Genomic DNA, 17,217 nt, shown 5'->3' with positions numbered 1-17,217 from the left:
TAATTTGTTCGCAATCGATAATTGTTGCGAATAATATTCGCAGGATTTATTCGCAACCCAAAATTTTGCGAATAATTATTCGGGCGAATATTCGTTGCGAATAATATTCGTAACAGCCCTTTAAACAATAACTGTTAGTTAGGCCATAACTAAGTTATAGTTAAATAAATAAAAATTAAGATTTATAAAATTAGTCTCCCAAGACAATGTTGGTCCTGGCACACTTCACGAACCTTGCGCAACGTCAGGGGTCGGCGCCCATCGCCAATCTGCGAAGCTTATTATGTTGTCAATTAAGAACGATTCCACAGTTTACTGATTGAATGGCCTTCGTCTGCTACATTATTACTATTGGTAGTTAATTTAGCTACCGTTTCGACGAGCCTCAAGCCGCGAACGATATTGCTCAATTAGAAGTGCTAACTTAGCTGCAGAATGTAGAATGTGCGCGTACACGCTAACGAATATAGCCAACCTAATTTCGACGAGAGCACATGCACCGTCTTAATGACACGGTTAGTAACATACCGTTCATTACTACCGATCCGTGCTTATTTAAATTGCCGGTTTGGTATTTAGTAGTAATTTCAGATATTTCACTGAACGTCTCGAACCATGTGCTCCCGAACTGTGGCGCAAAAGTGCATTATCATCATACATTAACTCTACTTATATAATTTAATATTCCTGTAATACTAGCAATCCAAAATCAAAAAATCACAGGACACAAACACTATCATTATCACATTAACGTCTCTAGATTACATTACTGTCGCCCACGGCCGACTTGGGTATAGCGCCGTCGACCCAACCGTCACTGACTCACTGCTGGCGTCCTGCATCTTGCGCTTTCGATCCGGCCATACGTCTTCATCTTCCGAGCTCGGTTCCTCAATATTCTCCTCCGCGAACGCAACCAAGTCCTAATATTTCCGATTAGCAGCTCGTTCATGGTTTCCTACTCGTTTCTTTGCACGTTGCCGTACTTCTTGCGCGGGTTCTTGCCGCTGTTGGACTGCCCCTACATGCCGGTGTCAGCACCGCCGCAGGCAGAGGCGACTTTCGACTGGATAGCCATGGGCCTCGAGGACGCTTACGGCGGGAGATCAATTAATACGCACTATCACCTATTCCAGTATGTAAAGATGCAACATCCCGATCGGCAGATTATTTCCCTTGACGATCCAAACTTCGATGTGTCGGGATTCCTCGCATCACAGAATGTTGCAAGCGATATTCTAGCTGGGGAGCAGGTTCCCAAGCAGCATACTGTGTTGACTCGAAGCGACTACTATGGACGCTTCCGGCGCGGGCCTGTTGACGACGATGAGACACCACCCTCGCTTCTGAAATCTCTTCGAAACGGTGTGTTTGAAATAGACTATGCCTCAACACACTTTAATATCTACCAGTTTCATTGGATGGATTATCAGGGACCAATGCGGGCTACATATTTGGTCTTCGAAGCTGAGGACCAAACCGCAGGAACCAAACTCGTGCAAAGTGTATATCAGTGGATGGACACGTTGAAGAACGAAGTCTGGGTTTTCGATCAAGTTTGGAGAAAGGACAAGGCCATGTACCAAGCTGTCCAGAGTGCAGAATGGAAAGACATATTTTTGGAAGCAGACATGCGTCAAGACCTGCGTCGAGATACGTCGGTCTTTTTTGACAGCGAAGATGTATACAAGTCATTGAACGTGGCATGGAAGCGCGGAATTCTTCTAATCGGGGCACCAGGGAATGGTAAGACAGAGGCAATCAAGGCGATCATAAAGGGTGCATATGTGCCTTGTCTATACGTGAAATCGTTCAAGTCCCCTATGGGTCCCGAACAGGGCATTCGGGCTATCTTCACAAGAGCACGACAATCGGCCCCTTGTATCCTCGTCCTTGAAGATCTTGACTCACTCGTCGAACCCACGACCCGCTCGTTTTTTCTCAATGAACTGGACGGTCTCGAGAGTAACCACGGTATATTGACGGTGGCAACAACGAACCACCCCGAGAAGATTGATCAAGCCATCCTCAACCGGCCATCACGGTTCGACACCAAATATGTGTTTAATTTACCTTCTCAATCTCTGCGGACCGAGTACATCCGCGCCTGGCTCTTGAAGCTCGAATCTCTAGGAGTCGTCATTGTTGGCGATCAATACCCAACTATTGAAGAATTTGGTCACGAGCTCTCTCGTCGCACAGAAGGATGGTCGTTCGCGTATCTTAAGGAGCTGTTTGTGTCTTTTCAACTGACGCGCGCAGCGTTACAATCGACAGGTAAACCTGCTGGCGATACTGTCCAGGACATCTTTCACCACGTGGAGACTCTCGGCAGACAGGTGGTCATAGGCGCACCATCCTCACCCGAAGAGCTCGACCCTACCTTATTTGACGGATTGGCGAGAAACGCCGCCCTTGTTAGGCATGTTATGTGGCATTGAATTACCCACCATACCCCTGCGAACACAGTGTCGCTTACCGAATGTGGAATTCATGCAGACATGTCAAGACCATGCAGTTAAGGCACTCAGAAAACTGTGGAGACCTTTTACTTTGATGCATGAAAGACTAGAATAAAGCACGCAATGGAAAGATTAGAAGCCGGACGATAAATGTACCCATTGATTGGCATTATGACAAAGAGCTCTCCAGGTTGTAGATATTAAAATTATACGATCCGACAGGCGAAACCTGTTAATTGACTCATGGTCTTTTGAACATATCCACGGTATACATGCCAAACGTAACGTGTGGATTCCTATCGCAAAAAAAAAAAAAAAAAAAAAAAAAAAAAAATTTTAAATAAAATAGGGTTGGGTGGGACATCTATCAAAATGATTAAACATTCTACGCTAGGCAGCCATATGCCTTTAGCTGGTGATCCGTTAATGTCATGCCGTGATTCACCCAATATTGTGGGAAATAAGTAAACACCACCGGCTTGTACAGTATAAGTCTAGTTGAAATGTAAATTTTAATAACCTTGGGCGGCTGACTAATAATAAACAAGATTGAGGTTAACGAGGCTAAGATTTTCGATATTTTGTTTAACTTGTTGGACTCTCAAACTGATAGCATCTAACACCGGTGCCTACCATAAACCCCTCACTCACGTCTCGTAACAGCTAGTCGCGCTGCAGTAATGTGCTCCGATAGCAAACCTATTTCCTGTCCTAAACGCCCGAATAAAGCAATAGGTATGAATCACAGTGATTAAGCTGACGTCAGACAGATGGCACAATATAGTTGTTTCGGTCAGAAGACGGCGGTTCCGATAGACACAAGTATCTGCCAATTAGACTAACTAGCAAATTTATCGAATACCTCAAGAACATAATCCATACAGATTGGAGTGCCGAGATATTTGAACGCGATGACTGAATGTTGAGTAAAGAAAAGTAGTGGCTGCTGATGTGGTATTCTAACGAAAAAGGTTGCGTGCGCGCTAGTTACCACAAGCCCAGACCTGTCAAATTGAGCTTTGGTAGTATATCACCAATTCCGAGTTCCCAATTAGAGCTTAACACTTCATTAGACTTCTTGGAATGTCGTCGCACGTATAGCGGTAAACTTTGTCGCGGCTTAATCCTGACACACATTGAACCTGTCAAACTTGATTCCCTTCGTTAGAGATAAATAGTTAAACTGGTGTAGATGATAATGTGCATCTACAATTGGACGAGTCGCCAAAGGTCATACAATGGTAATTTTTTTTATTTCGGGGAGGTTCTATAGTGCTGAGTACACACTACGGGGAAGGTCACAAGCGGGCGCTAGATTCTTAAGGTTAACGGCCTGATTCGACAGTATACAGGGCAACCAAAACTAGACAGGACTGGACTCCTGGACATACGGATCCGTGATGAACCGCGATGACGACGAGATCTGATCATCTGAACAAGAGAGTGCTAAATTTACCTTTCTAACAAGTGTCTTACATCTAGGGCATTATTCTACAGGGGTCAATCGCATGAACTACACTCTATTTACGAAACTAATAATATACCCTCGACAATAAATAAGTACCTGTATGCATACATTTTGCACTAAAATACATACATACTTAAACACAATAACACAACACTTGAACAAACAATAATTATACATACAACACAACGCTTTTGTCTATGGTAATTACTGCTTAAAAACACACCCAAAACACATAGACACATTACACAGCACAAGCATATAAATACAAATTAGAAGCAGAGACAGGCTGAGAAAAACAAACGGCGATGCTTTTTTTTTGGGCGTATAAACAAAGAGCAGAGACAAAGACGAATAATAAGACGACAAACACCGAGGTCATAATTGTATACGTGAACACCTCAAAAAAATTTTCAGTCACTAACGAAAACAAGTCTAACTTTTGTTGCTTTTACGAAGACCACTTGTTTTTCGCCAAAACCTCATAAGCATTATTGACGAGGCTATTCGAGGAATGACGATTCTGACGGTCGCATGGTACTCGATTCCGACGCTGCAGACACCGGTACAGGCATAACTGGCACCGCAACTGGTACTGCGACCGGGACAGTTGGTTCCTTCTTCGTCTTGACTCGTTTTTCGGCCGACGAACTGCCGTCTGACGCGGTCTGCTCTGCGGCACTACTAGGTTGCTCCGCGCCCGCGCTCGCGATGCTCAGAGCGCGTTTCTTGCCGCCACGCTTAGGCTGGTAATCATCTGGATGCAGCCTCCGGATGTGCTGCTGCTTGTGTGTAGACGATTTGGGTCCGCGGAAGATGCGGCCGCAGATATGGCATTCCTCGCTCCGCAGTTCTGGAGGGACGGCCGACGAAGATGATGACGGAGCATGTGACACGCTGGGCTTTGTTCCTGGCGTAGTCGACGACGGTCTTTGTCGTTTTGGCGGCGGTGCTCGTTGGGGAGTCTGAGACGGCCGCAGATTGGGATCCGATGGGAAGAGCGACGGTGAGACAGTAGTGTACTCGCCCTTGACCTCTTCGGATTCCGCTCGGGACGAGCCCTCGGAATCAGGCGCGGCTATGGCGGGATCGATGGGGAGGAAGGCAGGGTCGATGGCCGGAGCCAAGGACATTGACTGTTCGCTCTCGCTGAGGCCGTCCAAGTCGAGACCGCTGAGATCGCCGGCGGAGATATGTTGGATACGATGGTGATGGTGGTCCATTGGGAGCTTGCTGCTACTGCTCGCAGGTGGGCCGCGCGGGTGATGGGAATGATGATGGTGGTGGCTCGAATGTGGGTGCGAGTGTATGTGGTGAGCGTGGATGTGAGAGTGATGCGAGTGTGAGTGCGAATGGTGGTAAGCCGCTAGGAGAGTCTTATGGGCTAGACCGGGGGGTGGAGGCGATGGAGAGGCAGATGAGTTGGATGAGGACGAGGCAGCTTCGACTGTTTCAATGGCGTCGCAGATGGCGAGCAGGCCCACGGCGTCGTAGTAGGACATGGGCAAGCAAACACGATTCAGCAGCGGGTGGCGGACATGGAGACTGACACTCGGTTAGCAATCAGTGGCACCCATCTACGCAGACACGAGCGACATACTTCCACGGCCAAAGAGAACAAGTCGTCGGGGCAGGCAGAACGGGAGACCGGCGGAGGTGAAATTGCGCAGACGCGACTGAGCGGTAGGAAAAACAAAACTCGTCGTCAGAATATTGATTATCAGCTGGCGATCTTGACAGCTGACAAGGGTCGGCTCAGGGACACGGCGTTGATATCGTGAACAGCGTCGGGATGCTCGATTACTAGTGTGCCCAGGAACAGTCCAGGGGAGTCGCGATGTTGTGGACTTGGAAATCAGCAAGTAGTTGCAGCAGGGCAATGCGAGCTGACGATTGCAAATGGAGTGAGCAGAATGGCAGAGACGTAGCAATTAGGGAGCAGAATCCGATCCGGAGAACTGGCAATGGGTGAATCGGATGTTGGATGAGCGTTGGCTGTCCGTCGATGGTGGCCGACGAGATGGTGCGCGCAAGCTATCGAAGGGTGCACAGCTCCCCAGAGCTTGTTGTGGGGCTCGTTGAGCATAACCCTAGACCTAGAGAGGTAAATTACAATGTGTGGCTCGCGGCATGTTTTCGCAGAGCGCGCCCCAGTTTAACGCGGGATGAACGCTGGGAGTTGGACCCAGAGCTCATTGGCCTTTTGGTCCCAACTCCCAACGAACCCCGCCTAAACCGAAGCAGCACCAGCCAGCAAAATCCACACGCACTTATCTGCAACTCGTTCCGATGATCCGTGTGTAATCCTGCTAAAGAGTGACTGCTCATATGCTGACGCACTCTCGGCCACCTGTGCCGTAACTACAATTGCAGTGCAATAGATGTGCCGATCAGTGCAAAGTCTACGTCATTGGATATACCACGAAAACCGCCAGATCGCGCTCTGTTAAGCAGACAGCACTGCAAACTGTATACCGCAATGGATTGACGACGCATATTGCACGTATAATTACATAATAATCCCACAGTTCAGGCATATCTTGCTCAGTTGCGTGCGGATATTGCTGTTCACGAGCCGTCGCTGTTGACCTTTGGTTTGGTGTGGTCAGAAATTTGCGTGACTGCTTTCCTCCCAACTCACAGATCACTAGTCACAGATCACAATCTGCGAACCCTATATGGACTAGGGCCCATTGTCAAGTAAGAGCAAGTATAATATGCACATTACAAGCCAACAATACAATACCAGAATACAAGTACAAAGTGCGAAACTTTTTTTTTTACCCAACTTGAACAAATGACATTACTCCGTGCGAATCCTCTTGCCCTTCCCACCGCCGCGTCCATGCTGTCTATACTTCTTCTTCTCGCTCTTCTCCTTATCTTTCATTCCCGCTCCCACCAGCAAATTCACCCTCGGTGGGACTTTAAACCCAAACGCCCTGCCGACCTTCGCCAGATCAAGCTTGTCGACCTGGTAGACGGGCTTGAGATGATGACTCGCATACGCTTGCACGTACGAGCGGTACCCGTCCTTCGCGCTTTCATGTAACCAATGGTTCCCCGCGACAAGCTTCTCTAACTGTCCCTGCACGTTGGCGATTTTGTTGGTCGGGAACTCGTACTCGTTCAACGGCACCTTCGCCGCCTTCAGATATCTCAGGAACCCTAGCTCAGACGGCAGCAGGAACATTAGCGACTTGCCCTTGCCCTGCGCCCCTCGCGCGGTTCGGCCCACGCGGTGGATATAATCTCGCGGATCATCAGGCGGGTCGTACTGGATAATCCAATCGACTGCTGGAATATCGAGGCCTCGCGCGGCAACGTCCGTACAAATCAAAATTCCCTGCTTGGCATTGCAAAACTCGAAAAACGTGTTTGTCCGCTTCTGCTGTTTCTGTTTGCCATGGAGATCTAGCACGGGCAGGTCGATGTAGTTTAGCAACTCGCCGAAATACTTGACGCAATTGCAAGATGACAGAAACACAATGATTTTCTTCTTGATATTGCGCTTCAAGAACGAAAACAGTAGCAAGAACCGCTTATCTGAGTCGCATACAACGTACCCCTGCTCCAAACCCTCGACCGTAGACGTCTCGCGTCCTTCGTCGACGTTGATATACAGCGGTCCTGGGCGCAGCGATATCCGGGCCAGATCATCAACCTTAGTTGTCTGCGTCGCGGAAAACAGCATGCTCTGACGATCATCTTTTGGCAAGATCTTGATGATCTGCCGCATCTCGTCCTCGAAACCGATCTCCAAAATCCGGTCCGCCTCGTCGATCACCAGTGCTTTCAAATTACGAAAGATAAAGCCCTGCGTATTCTGCAAATGGTCGAGCAATCGTCCGGGAGTCGCGATCAACATATTGACACCCTTGGCAAGCTTGTCCGCCTCTGCACGACGATTCGCGCCGCCGATGACGATGCCAAATGTTTGGGAATGATGTTTCATTAATTCCCGCGCCACTCCAAAAATCTGCAACGCCAGCTCTCGCGTCGGTGAGACAACGATGACCCCTGTGCCGTTGCGCGGCTTGAATTTGAGTGACCGCAGCATTTCGACAGCCGGGATCAAGAATGCCAGGGTCTTGCCCGATCCGGTTTTGGCCGCGCCTAACACGTCGCGCCCGGCTAGAAGAGGAGGAATTGTGCGTGCCTGCACGGGAGTCATAGTTGTAAATTTCATATCATCTGTCAATGCTCTCAGCGTTGGTTCCGAGAGCTTGAGATCTGTAAAGACTGTCGGCGTGTCAGTTTCGGTAGGTGAAGGGATAACCGTCGATCGAGACGCAATTTCATTCGACACTTTTTCTTGTTTTGCATCGTCGTCACTCTCAGCAGCCGCAACGTCCTCGTCTGACTCATCCTGCTCTCCCGTATCACCATCGTCCTCGTCCTCGTCCTCGTCCTCGTCATCGTCATGCTCGCCCTCATCATCAATTGCTCCGAGCGCCTCCGCAATCTCGTCAAAATCGTCATCCAAATCCTCGACTATCTTCTCAACATCATTATTCTCCTCCTCATCTTCATCTTCCTCAACAGGTCGTTTCTTATTCTTAGCCTTCTTGTCGCTCAGGCTGTTGCTGTCACTCTGCTTCGGCCTTGGCTTCGTAGATTTCGCCATTGATAAATTCTGCGAATGTTTCCGTTTCCGGGAAAGTCCTGCGTCGGGCATTTTGCCTCTCCAAAATATTCTTTCTATTGTATCGACGCAGTGGCGATCGTTCAGAGATAGACGACCTGAGTAAGAAAAGTTTCTGGATCCTGCAAATTCGGTTGGGAGTAGTAGAAAAATTTCAAAGCAGGGCGCGAAGTTTGGGTTAGGTTTTATTTATGTGCGGCGCAGTTGGGAGTTCTGATGGCAATTATCATCTTCTCACCCTCTCACTACTGACCCAGCCCTTACCCTGAGAGGTGTAACTGAACCACACTGGGTATCAACTGCTGAATCTACACGTGCCGTTGGCGTGGTAATATTCTGCACAGGTAGGGTTGTATCTCGTATAGATGCGTTGCATCGTCGGTATACTATATATATATACCAAGATGACCACTACGGGTCTACAATATACCCACGTGCAGACAACATCAGCCCAATCCAGGGAATGCCCACACTTAGTTACAGACGACAACTCGATCCGCGAGTTGAAACTTCCCCCCGCTGACTTTGATCGCCCTATATTCGCCAGATTGTCCTTCCGAGATCGTGAATGTGCGAGTATCGTGGTTGACATAGCGCCATTCGAGATTCATCTTTTTGCGAGGAAGCAGCAGATGCTTCTGGAACTTAATTGAACCCTTGCCCAGATGACACACGTATGCTTCGTAATTTTCGCCCGTGAACGGCGACGTTCTCATCTCTACGCCCACGCCCGAGACTGAGATGCCACAACTGCACGACAACTCCTTTAGGTCATAAACCATCTTTTTGTGCTCTTTGGTCGTCTGGACGAATCGGTAGCCATTTTCTGACTTTCTATAGGTACCGTCACTGTCGATGAGGCCGGCAATCACTGCCAGGCGCGTATCCTCGTCAGCAGTCATATACGAGCAAGGAATACCGTCAGTTTTGTCGTTAAGAATGCCCAGTTCTCGCAGACCCGTCAGAACATGGTTGTACTGTCCCCGCCACTTAGCTTGGCATGAGATCCTGTATCTGAAAGCGTCAATGTTTGTCACATATCCGTTTGCCATCCTCGTGCCGGCCTTGTGATTCAAAACTTTGGTCAAATGGAGCTTGTGCATGGATCTGTTAAGTCGCTCCACGTAAGACTCCAGCCAGACACCAATCTCTGGGTCGGAGGACGAAATTTCGGCTCTCCCGACAGTGCCGTCCCCGAGCCATAATCCCAAAAAGTATGGGTCGACTGGTAAAGGTCGTGTACCAGTGGTTGCTATTGACGACTCAAGCTGAAGTGGGCAACGGTACAGCTTGAAAGAACGTATGGCTGACTTGTTGCATAGTCGCTTATATTGGTCGATCGTCATAGCGAATTCTTCGCCGTCGTTCACAAATGCGGAATCGATAAGGTGATAATTATGGCCCAGCAATGTTGATGCCGCAAGTCGGGCTTGGGCTTCGGTCGTAAAAACGCGCCTCACTGACTTGATACCACCGCAATTACAGTTAAGTCGGTGGAGAGATTTGCGGATAGAGGCGAAACGACGGGCGGTCGTTTCTTCCAACTCCAATGATGGTGAGTCAGAGAAATACTTGCTTGAATGGTCTTGGGCCTCGTTCTCTATGCTCTTTCTGTCACAACGACCAAACCAGTAGACAGACTTATTAGTGCAAGAATATGGTCGGGTGTTGGCCGTCATCAAAGCAAGTAGGTGGTTGGGAGTGCACAAGAACGCAGAGACATATGAGAAGATATTCGCTGATATCACGCGCTGGATGCAAGAATTCCACTGCCGCACTGGGATTCTTTTCTCGCTGAATGAAACTCCAAGATTTAGCTATCCGGGACGACAAGTCATGAATGCATTTTCTGTTGCTAATGACCGTGGTCCATGTCGCGGCACTATGGCAGAGGTTAGGCACCATCAGCCGCTTGGACCTTATGGCTACCGTGGGCTCAACTGGTTTGGAACGCTGGCTTCAGCCTTTATAGAGATATATAGACGAGATCCAATTTCGGGCATCGTAAATCGGTCCCCAAGAATTGTAAGTCGCAAATGCGTTTTGTGAGTGAGGGTACTAATAACTTCAATAGCCAGTGGTGGAGAATGCGCATATGGTGCTGCAGGGTGATAACGTTGATGTAGGTCTGACTATGGATGATCTATGTCCACCTGGCCAAGAGGATATTGAAGAAATCCGACAAGTGCCAATAATTATAAATGCCAATCTTCTGCAGGCATTCCTGGCAGACGGAGCTAAAGATACCGCGAAATATAGATTTCAGCATGCGCTGAAGAGATGAAGAAGAAGAAATTGACAGAATTTATAGTACATTACACGGGCAGGGCCCCCATGTACTGATTCTTGCTGATTTGCTAGAATATATAGTAACATTTTGCTAAGCAAAACAAATAGACTATTTTCGTAAAAGAGAATTCAGTCTCAGAAACACCGACCAATATGTCAGCTGTTCTGGCGTCCTTTTGTTAGACTTTCTTGGGCGTGTCAGGAGTTTCGGTAAGGTAAATCTCTCCAAGTGAGCCAGTTTCCCTAGCAGCGAACTAATGGTCACCCGCGGCTACACGTCTTCGAATATCCCAGAAATATCCTTCCAGATCTTGTCTCGTGCAGTATTGGTCGTTCATTGGGCTACGGATGATTGACGGACTCCCTTGCGCATCCAACCTCGTATAGATAGGGGATCAACATTAAATGCTCAGGACGCTACACGCTTATGTCGCAAGTAAATGGATCCTCAAGCCTGCACTGGCACCCGCTCAATTACGGACACCATACACGGACCGCGAGTCAGCGACCTGCTTGGGAATGGTTCGCATATACCGCACTAGTGTCACCGTGGTGAGCGTGCTCTTACTACAAACATCCTGAGGTTGGCTTGAATACCTTAAAAGGGACAATGCAGAATTGCGGGAAAAAGCTGATATTTATCGCTTGGTGAAGCTCACAGTATACAGGGATAGGGATAGGCCATTCGGCACACAATTGGCACAAACGTACTTTCTGAGTCCTGAATTGACATGAGTAGTGGTCGCATTTTGCCGGCGATGGCGTCGCATCACTAGCAAGCAACTTGGTGCGGCTTTGGGCGACTGAGACAGGGACTGGCGTCCAGATCAGTCACAGTGTCACCATAAGCAACGTGGCATTGTTAACTCTAACCTTATGTTATAATCGTATTTTCTATATAAGCGACTACTGTAGATAGACTTGCGTCACTAAAATAAACCTGGTCTAGTTTCTGCTTGCTCTTTGCAGAGTGCGCTTCAAGAATCAGCTCCCGACAAAAAGGTAGCCACGGAGTTGAATGACCGATTGGGATGGTTGACCTATGTACAAGAGTGTCCGCGGATCACGATTCAATTTTGCGGAGACCACGATAAATTTGTGCGTCCCAAAGTGGAATAGCCCAAACCACGACTAGTCGACTACGAGATTGAATTTGAGCGATTTTAAGCTGGAAAAAAAGACAATTTCTGTTGCAATATCCATTGGGTATGCATTATGGTGTTGCATGCATTATTATGGTGAATTTACCGGGCTGCAGGATAGAAAGTGAGTATTGCACCGCCAGCGCGAGGAGTTGAATGCCAAGTAGATAGGCGCAGGTTGCACTTTAATTCATGCCGCAGGATATGACGAGCCACCAGGTGAACAAATCAATCAATCCCAAGTATGCAATTGGCTTTAAAATGTAGTCGGTTTATACTAAAGACGCGGGGTCGATCGATAGTCACTCTCAGTCAAGTCAAGTAATGATGGTTATTTACGTAGCATACAGATATACCGACAAGGCAAATGCGGCACTTTCCGCTGCGATGTGGGCACGGTGGTCGAGCCAACATTTTCTTTGCAGGGACCCGTCGTCTTTACTCTATTTTGGCTAAAACAAAGTATGGCGCTTCTACTCAGATCGCTTATCGCAATTGTTCTTTCACAGCAGTACACAATCTCGCCAAGGCCTGCGCTGGACTCTGGTCTCGGCATGTGCTACAGCGTTGGCACCATCGCTTATCTAGCGCGGCGTTATCGCGGCGGCGAGCGCGGCGAGCACTCGCTCACCCCCGCGGCTCGTACCTTCGGTTGATACTCGGCGGCCTCGGCAGTTTCCTCACTTTCTCGAGTTTCCAATTCTAAGCGGAGTTGTACCCATGGACTTCCTAGTCGCGATCATTGTAAATAGGGAGGTCCCAATAAATGCTTTCAGTCGTGAAATCTCCAACTGCAAGGGGAAACACCGGAACTGAATTGGACAGTTGGACAATGTGACCTGAGACCTATCGGGGAATAATAGTCTCAAGCTCGTGCGTCCTGTTCTTGCTTGAGTCGCGCAGAGCGTACGCCCTTTGTACGCCACACGATAAGCCAGTCCTCCACAGTCTTCTTTATTGTATATATTCCTTTCACAGGACACTGTTCCTGTTGTCATTCTAGCAGGAAATTTCCGCAAGCACCAATGGACGCAAAGGACAACTACGGTGTGAATATCGTCCCAGTAGACGACAAAGCTGCCGGTGTCGCCCAGCCAGCCGAGCCGGTGGGCTTCTGGGCGAAGCTTGACAAGTGGATTCAGCTCGACTCGGTGTCCGAGGCCGGGAACTCAAACCACGATCTCGATCCCGTGCCGGTCGAAGAGCGGACGTGGTATGCTCGACACTGTAAGACTACTCGAAAGAATTGTCAATAGTTGGCACTGACAGCAGCATACAGTCGCTCTTTTCTGGATCTCCGACCACTTGTCGGTGTCGGGCTTCCGAACAGCTGCCTCAGTAATGGCCATCGGCTTGTCGTGGAAACTGTCGCTTGTTTGCATTGCGCTAGCAAATCTCGTCCAAGGCGTCGTCATCACCGCCAATGGCATTGGCGGCTCACAGTATAACATACCCTTCTCGATACAGAGTCGAGCGTCGTACGGCTACTACCTGTCGTACCTCATGATTGTCATGCGAATGATCGTCGGCATTTTCTGGTATGGCGTGCAGACGTACACCGGCGCCGAGTGCGTGCAGTCGATGATCTACGCCATCTGGCCGTCGTTTCACAATGTCAAGAACCAACTGCCCGAGTCTGCGCACATCACGACGCAGTTTATGATCTCGTACATCGTTTACTTCATCACCTGTCTCCCGTTCCACTATGTCGGCGTCCACAAAGTCAAATGGCTATTCCTGCTCAAATCTATCACCACTCCCATCGTCGCGTTCGCAATCATGGGCTGGATAATCAGTCAGGTTGGTCTCGGAGAAACGTCGCTTTTCAAACAAGGGAACACAGTCTCAGGCACTACGCTCGCGTGGGCATTCATGTCGGGCTTGAACTCCAACATCGGTGGCGGCACAACGCTCATGGTGAACGCACCAGATTATTCGCGCTACGCCCGACGCAGAAGCGATACATATGTCACTGCGCTCGCAATCCCATTCACTGCCACAATAATCACGTTCATCGGTGTCGTCGTTGCCTCGGGCTCGAAACTTCTGTACGGCAAAATTCTTTGGGACCCGCTTCTCGTTATCGACCACTGGACATCAAAAGGCGGCCGAGCAGCTGCATTCTTCTGTGCACTCTCATTCTACTTCTCCCAGCTCGGTCTCAACATCGCGGCAAATTCCCTTGCGGCAGCAAACGATATGAACTGTCTCTTCCCGAAATACATCAACATTCGACGCGGGCAATTCATAACCGCATTTGTTGGATCCTGGGCGCTGACACCGTGGAATATCCTAACTTCTGCGCCGGCATTCTTGAACTTCATGGCAGGCTACTCCGTTTGGCTCGGTCCACTGTGCGGAGTGTTAATAGCGGATTACTATATCGTCCACAAACGGAAATATGATGTCTACGAACTCTACGATTTCAATGGTATCTACCGATACAAATACGGATTCAATTGGCGTGCATTTGCAGCGTTCACAATCGGATGGGTACCGCTGCTGCCCGGATTCATTCCCACCGTATCGTCGTCAACTGCGATAGTAGGCATGGTGCATCTCTACAAAGTCGGCTTTTTCTACGGTTTCGGAGCTGCGGTGTTGTCGTATGCGGTGATATGTAAATTTTGGCCGGCAAAGGAGACATATGTCGAACGCGCGGTGACTATTGATGATGAGAGGAGTGACGTTGTTGACATCGAGAGCAGTGGATCGTTTGGAGAGAAGCGCCCGTTGGAGTAGATATATTGTATTATGTGATGAAACTGAGAGGGTCGTATTTTCATGCTCCACACTCTTTACGAATATGGATATAGTTCGAAACAACGCAAACTGTACCTGTTTCACTGTGAATGTTAGTTGACGTCATAAGAACTTCCCCGCTGACAAAAGTGGGCATCACTGTCCAACTAATTCTTTAGGCGAGTGGGGGAAATTGGAGACAGGCCAACGCTTGAGTTCCATTAAAGTTTGGCAGGTTCCCCTGATTCATGAATGGACCGCGCCATCGATAAATCGGACGACCCATAAGAAGGTCGAAACGGCCTCAAGGTCATCGAGCTAGTAATGCTGTAAGAGAGTTCAATCAGATCGTCCAATCGTCGTACTGCACTACACTAAATACAGAATGGCTTCCGTAAACCCGCTGCGGCTGATGATAGCACATTAGCCTGGCCACAGTACTCGGCTTCATCTGCGTCCAGACTTAACACAAAAACATCGGGACTTCGCATACTATTTTTCTTTGGGACTAGGTGAACCTTCTATCGATGATGAAATATTATCATATTTTGGTCGTTTAATTATCAGCGCATTGCAATCTGACCGTGCAATATTTCGCTCATGCAATTATTGCAATAATTCACAATAGACCAGCAGTGTAGGATCGGCGCTAAACAGGAAAGAGGACCTTGTCGTTTATCGTTGCCGTTCGGCTGGTAATGTCTTATAACAATTACTAGCCTGCACGTTCAATAGCGAGTGGTGAGCCCAGTTCGCTCTTTCGCCATCTCTCACCGCTTCTTCGTTCCCATTCTATGATCGGTATCAAACCAGTCATCACGTTTTATACAGCCTCTGTCACTATGGCCACGCCGAACAATGATTACTCGTTGGTATTGATCCCGCCAACGGTGAGTCTCAATTTTATTCAGCCACCACCACCGCCCTCAAATCCGCCTACCAAGGATGATGTCCACCGAGCGCTGTCGTATAAACAGTTGGTACATTCTTCATTATCCTGTATGTATGGTATGTTCTAGTGCTCTGGTCAAAGCACGGCTAACCTGGCCTTATCAGATGCACCGGGATTCCGGGCAACAAGAGACGACCTTGAGAAAATCAACGACTACTGTATACGTGTACGCCAGCAGTACGAGCAGACTAATGGTGAGTTTGCCTCACTATACATCGCGCCCAGTTGCTAACACCTATTCGGGCCCCTGTGTCATCACTTTGGATGACGCCGTGCTGGAGTTCAGACAGCTTTTTCGAGAGCTGGATGATAAGGTTGCTAGAGAATTTAATCAAATCTACTGCAGATTTAATCAGCTTGACGGCAGAATAAATCATCTTGATGATAAAATTGATCAGCTTGAAGGCACCATTGGTCAGGTTAATGAAAATATTAATCAGCTCTATGAAAATATTAGGGAAGTCTATGATAACAGCGATTAGCAGCATAACTACAAACTGCCGACAAAGTTCACGGAATCGGTCAATGACTTACTAGGAAATTGAAACGATGGATAACCGCTGTCGTGGTGCAGGATGTTCTAAAGAGGGGCAGTTTTGCCCTATTAAGCAGTTGTACTTTTTTGGCTGATATTTTGAAAAAAATAGAATCTTCATATTATATAGCAAAGAGAATATGTTCTGCTTTACACAAGTTAATGTTGACACTGTCGGCAGTACGGCGGAGTCTACATTTGGGCGGCTGTAAACCCATTCTCTTGAACACTAACCTAACACTAGATGACACATCATGCAAGCCGGCCGGCATATGTAATGATACTACTCTACGAAGATTTATTTCCTCTATTTGTAGCACAAGGGTTCGAATCACCGCAAGGTGAGAATACTAACTGGATCAGCACGCCCAAATATGAATAATTTTATCTGACCCGAAGGCTTCGGCGTGGACAAAGTGTGCACTCAGCCTGTTACATTACTAATTGAGAGTAGTCTAATTCTTTGTCATTCCGAAATCACGGCAGCAGTGGTTGTCTTGATAGAGTTCAGTTTCCTTGGAGCCACGTAGGCGATACTTCTGAGCAAGCGTGTACCACGCTCCTGGGCAATCTGACCAAGAATTTTTATGGAACAAACCTGCTAATTGACTATTCTTGTTCGGATAGGCAAGCTGGATTCTTCAAAACTCCTTGTAAATATCTCTCTATATTCTGGTTACAGCAGCATCTTGGTGTCCATTTTATTGTTTGTGAGACGAAATTTTCTAATCGCCGAATATTGTGGTTACGGTGCATGCAAGCACAGACCAATAGCTCAATATTATTGAGAGTTCCATAACTAAGTTTGCGACAGATCACAAAGCCTGCAAAGTCCAAACCATTAGAAGACGATATGGCAAGAAATAAATTCCTATACGACTACTCAATGTCACAGCAAATGCTAATCGGCTACATGCAATCTAGCAGTGACAGTGAGGTACGACATTGTGATCTCTGATGAGACAGATCGGCTGGTGCGGCGCTG

The 17,217-nt window shown here is 48.0% G+C and overlaps 7 protein-coding genes across 7 annotated transcripts; 4 read left to right on the top strand and 3 right to left on the bottom strand.

Annotated features, from left to right (window-relative positions):
* Window positions 1-1,025: 1,025 nt before the first annotated feature.
* On the top strand, window positions 1,026-2,667 carry POJ06DRAFT_252202 (P-loop containing nucleoside triphosphate hydrolase protein; the record flags this gene model as incomplete). The annotated part of the gene is made up of 1 exon (XM_056187495.1): window positions 1,026-2,667. The coding sequence occupies one exon, from the start codon at window positions 1,026-1,028 to the stop codon at window positions 2,439-2,441; it is 1,416 nt and encodes a 471-aa protein (XP_056043717.1). The 3' UTR covers window positions 2,442-2,667.
* A 1,755-nt stretch (window positions 2,668-4,422) lies between these two features.
* On the bottom strand, window positions 4,423-5,504 carry POJ06DRAFT_100451 (uncharacterized protein). Its single transcript, XM_056183908.1, has one exon. The coding sequence runs from the start codon at window positions 5,427-5,429 to the stop codon at window positions 4,431-4,433; it is 999 nt and encodes a 332-aa protein (XP_056043716.1). The 5' UTR covers window positions 5,430-5,504; the 3' UTR covers window positions 4,423-4,430.
* A 1,124-nt stretch (window positions 5,505-6,628) lies between these two features.
* Window positions 6,629-8,767, bottom strand: POJ06DRAFT_252197 (P-loop containing nucleoside triphosphate hydrolase protein). The gene has a single exon (XM_056187494.1). The coding sequence runs from the start codon at window positions 8,603-8,605 to the stop codon at window positions 6,731-6,733; it is 1,875 nt and encodes a 624-aa protein (XP_056043715.1). The 5' UTR covers window positions 8,606-8,767; the 3' UTR covers window positions 6,629-6,730.
* A 161-nt stretch (window positions 8,768-8,928) lies between these two features.
* Window positions 8,929-10,600, bottom strand: POJ06DRAFT_100418 (uncharacterized protein). The gene has a single exon (XM_056183907.1). It carries the CDS (start codon window positions 10,249-10,251, stop codon window positions 9,046-9,048), a length of 1,206 nt encoding a protein of 401 aa, XP_056043714.1. The 5' UTR covers window positions 10,252-10,600; the 3' UTR covers window positions 8,929-9,045.
* POJ06DRAFT_267859 (uncharacterized protein) lies at window positions 10,457-10,856 on the top strand (the record flags this gene model as incomplete). Its single annotated transcript, XM_056189268.1, has 2 exons — window positions 10,457-10,597; window positions 10,647-10,856. 2 exons carry the CDS (start codon window positions 10,457-10,459, stop codon window positions 10,854-10,856), a joined length of 351 nt encoding a protein of 116 aa, XP_056043713.1.
* Window positions 10,857-12,869: 2,013 nt separating this feature from the next.
* Window positions 12,870-14,852, top strand: POJ06DRAFT_100403 (permease for cytosine/purines, uracil, thiamine, allantoin-domain-containing protein). The gene is made up of 2 exons (XM_056183906.1): window positions 12,870-13,230; window positions 13,283-14,852. Exons 1-2 carry the CDS (start codon window positions 13,029-13,031, stop codon window positions 14,743-14,745), a joined length of 1,665 nt encoding a protein of 554 aa, XP_056043712.1. The 5' UTR covers window positions 12,870-13,028; the 3' UTR covers window positions 14,746-14,852.
* Window positions 14,853-15,040: 188 nt separating this feature from the next.
* On the top strand, window positions 15,041-16,356 carry POJ06DRAFT_252187 (uncharacterized protein). Its single transcript, XM_056187493.1, has 3 exons — window positions 15,041-15,744; window positions 15,802-15,890; window positions 15,940-16,356. The coding sequence occupies exons 1-3, from the start codon at window positions 15,540-15,542 to the stop codon at window positions 16,177-16,179; spliced, it is 534 nt and encodes a 177-aa protein (XP_056043711.1). The 5' UTR covers window positions 15,041-15,539; the 3' UTR covers window positions 16,180-16,356.
* The last annotated feature ends 861 nt before the right edge of the window (window positions 16,357-17,217 follow it).

This window comes from Lipomyces tetrasporus (assembly GCF_029532465.1).
Source record: "Lipomyces tetrasporus strain NRRL Y-64009 chromosome Unknown POJ06scaffold_5, whole genome shotgun sequence".
In the NCBI taxonomy this organism is placed as follows: domain Eukaryota; kingdom Fungi; phylum Ascomycota; class Lipomycetes; order Lipomycetales; family Lipomycetaceae; genus Lipomyces; species Lipomyces tetrasporus.
This window is presented reverse-complemented; position numbering and strand designations above follow the sequence as displayed.

Excerpts from the sequence above, each read along its gene's own strand:
- POJ06DRAFT_100451 (XM_056183908.1), bottom strand. The coding sequence starts at position 5,429 with ATGTCCTACTACGACGCCGTGGGCCTGCTCGCCATCTGCGACGCCATT.
- POJ06DRAFT_252197 (XM_056187494.1), bottom strand. The coding sequence starts at position 8,605 with ATGCCCGACGCAGGACTTTCCCGGAAACGGAAACATTCGCAGAATTTA.
- POJ06DRAFT_100418 (XM_056183907.1), bottom strand. The coding sequence starts at position 10,251 with ATGACGGCCAACACCCGACCATATTCTTGCACTAATAAGTCTGTCTAC.
- POJ06DRAFT_100403 (XM_056183906.1), top strand. The coding sequence starts at position 13,029 with ATGGACGCAAAGGACAACTACGGTGTGAATATCGTCCCAGTAGACGAC. Across the intron at positions 13,231-13,282 it reads GACGTGGTATGCTCGACACT|TCGCTCTTTTCTGGATCTCC; the intron begins GTAAGACTACTC and ends AGCAGCATACAG.
- POJ06DRAFT_252187 (XM_056187493.1), top strand. The coding sequence starts at position 15,540 with ATGATCGGTATCAAACCAGTCATCACGTTTTATACAGCCTCTGTCACT. Across the intron at positions 15,745-15,801 it reads GGTACATTCTTCATTATCCT|ATGCACCGGGATTCCGGGCA; the intron begins GTATGTATGGTA and ends TGGCCTTATCAG. Across the intron at positions 15,891-15,939 it reads AGCAGTACGAGCAGACTAAT|GGCCCCTGTGTCATCACTTT; the intron begins GGTGAGTTTGCC and ends AACACCTATTCG.